Raw genomic sequence first — 1,599 nt, 5'->3', positions numbered from 1 at the left:
TACTCACCACCACTTAGGAGAAACCAATCGTTTTTGTAAAATAAAACCGATTACACCAATGTAGATTGTTTTGCTATAAAATACTGGGCACAGAGACGAGGCGAACCCCTCCACCTTCGACAGAAAATGAATTCAATACACTCAACTGCTTAAAAAGCTGACTGATTTTACCGGATATTGAAAGGTGTCACGCGGGGGTTGACGGAGCCCACCCGGATGGTGAGGAACTGGGCCGGCATATTCGAGTCGGGCAAGAGTTCGTGCTGTCTCGAATCCACCACTGTGAGGTCGATGTCTTGCTGCTGGGCGACACGCAAGGAGTACGTGGTCACTTTCATGATCCAGGTGTCCGTCACGATCACGCGCGCCCCGGGGGCCCCGGTGGCAAACTTGTCGATCCTCCTGAATTCTGTGTTGATGGAAGATGCGACGGCCCTCCAGCCGGACTGGGGGAGCGCGTAAAAGGAAATCGTCCTGACCAAGGGGTGGTTACTCCAGTCGTTTCGGGACCAGTGATACGCCAGGAGGCCGGCAGCCGCTGGAGCGAGAATGGCCAATAGGAAGAAGACCCGCCAAGCGTCAGGGGCCTGGTAAAAACTGCACAGCTGTTTCTCAGGTGTGGCAAAGCACATGCCAGTATAGTAGCCTGCAAAAAAAAGGGGGGGGGGAGAAAGGAACTTTCAGCAGAGAAAGCAACTCCTTGACCTGCACACTTGTATAGACTCAGGTGCATAACAACAGTCTTGCCCAGGAGACCCCAACGTAGAGCCCGTGGGCGCCCCAGTGTTCCCTCTAAGCTGAGTTGGTGTGAGCCAGCTCACAGTTTCTTAGCCTCTGGCTCACACATTTTCGCCTTAGCTCAGGAAGGAGGGCTCCAGAGCAAACTAATTCATGCGGCAGAGCCAAATCGCTGGCTCACAACCAGTGTTCCCTCTAAGCTGAGTTGGTGTGAGCCAGCTCACAGTTTCTTAGCCTCCGGCTCACACATTTTCCCCTTAGCTCAGGAAGGAGGGCTCCAGAGCAAACTAATTCATGCAGCAGAGCCAAATCGCTGGCTCACAACCAGTGTTCCCTCTAAGCTGAGTTAGCGTGAGCCAGCTCACAGTGTTTTAGCCTCCGGCTCACACGTTTTTGTCTTGGCTCGGGAAGGATGCCGTGGCCAAATCGCTCGCTCACAACTTTAATGCCAAAATCTCACAAAGCTGAATTTTTGCTCACAAGACTCCACAGCTTAGAGGTAGCATCGGAGGGGAGTGGGCGATTGTGGCTTTGGAACGGCGGGACAACCTTGTGTGCAGCCGTCAAGCAGCGTGGGAGACCGTCCTCCCAGCGCGGCACCCCTGGCTCTCCGGTCTGCCCGTGTGGGTTTTCCTTGGCAGCCCCCCTCCCCCCCCAGCCCAGGGGGCCTTGCAGCGAGGGCACAACAACTTGGAGTTTGCCAGCTGCTGTCCTTTATACAGTTTGGGTGTCGTGGTGAAGTGCGCGGACTCTAATCTGGGAGAACCGGGTTTGATTCCCCACTCCTCCTCCCCTTGCACCTGGCTGGATGACCTTGGGCAAGCCGTAGTTCTGATAAGAGCTGTCCTTGAAAAAGAGCAG

The 1,599-nt window shown here is 54.7% G+C and overlaps 1 protein-coding gene across 1 annotated transcript in view; it reads right to left on the bottom strand.

The window, feature by feature from the left end:
* Positions 1-167: 167 nt before the first annotated feature.
* TMEM129 (transmembrane protein 129) overlaps positions 168-1,599 on the bottom strand; it is an 8,026-nt gene continuing 6,594 nt past the window's right edge. Inside the window, exon 2 of the mRNA XM_015419965.1 lies at positions 168-646. Coding sequence (XP_015275451.1) covers positions 168-646 — 479 coding nt within the window. The remainder of the gene's footprint in view (positions 647-1,599) is intronic.

The sequence above is a fragment of the Gekko japonicus genome, unplaced genomic scaffold (genome assembly GCF_001447785.1).
Source record: "Gekko japonicus isolate JY-2015 unplaced genomic scaffold, Gekko_japonicus_V1.1 scaffold4343, whole genome shotgun sequence".
In the NCBI taxonomy this organism is placed as follows: domain Eukaryota; kingdom Metazoa; phylum Chordata; class Lepidosauria; order Squamata; family Gekkonidae; genus Gekko; species Gekko japonicus.
Note: the sequence above shows the minus strand (reverse complement) of the source record. Positions and strands in the feature narration are given on the sequence as shown.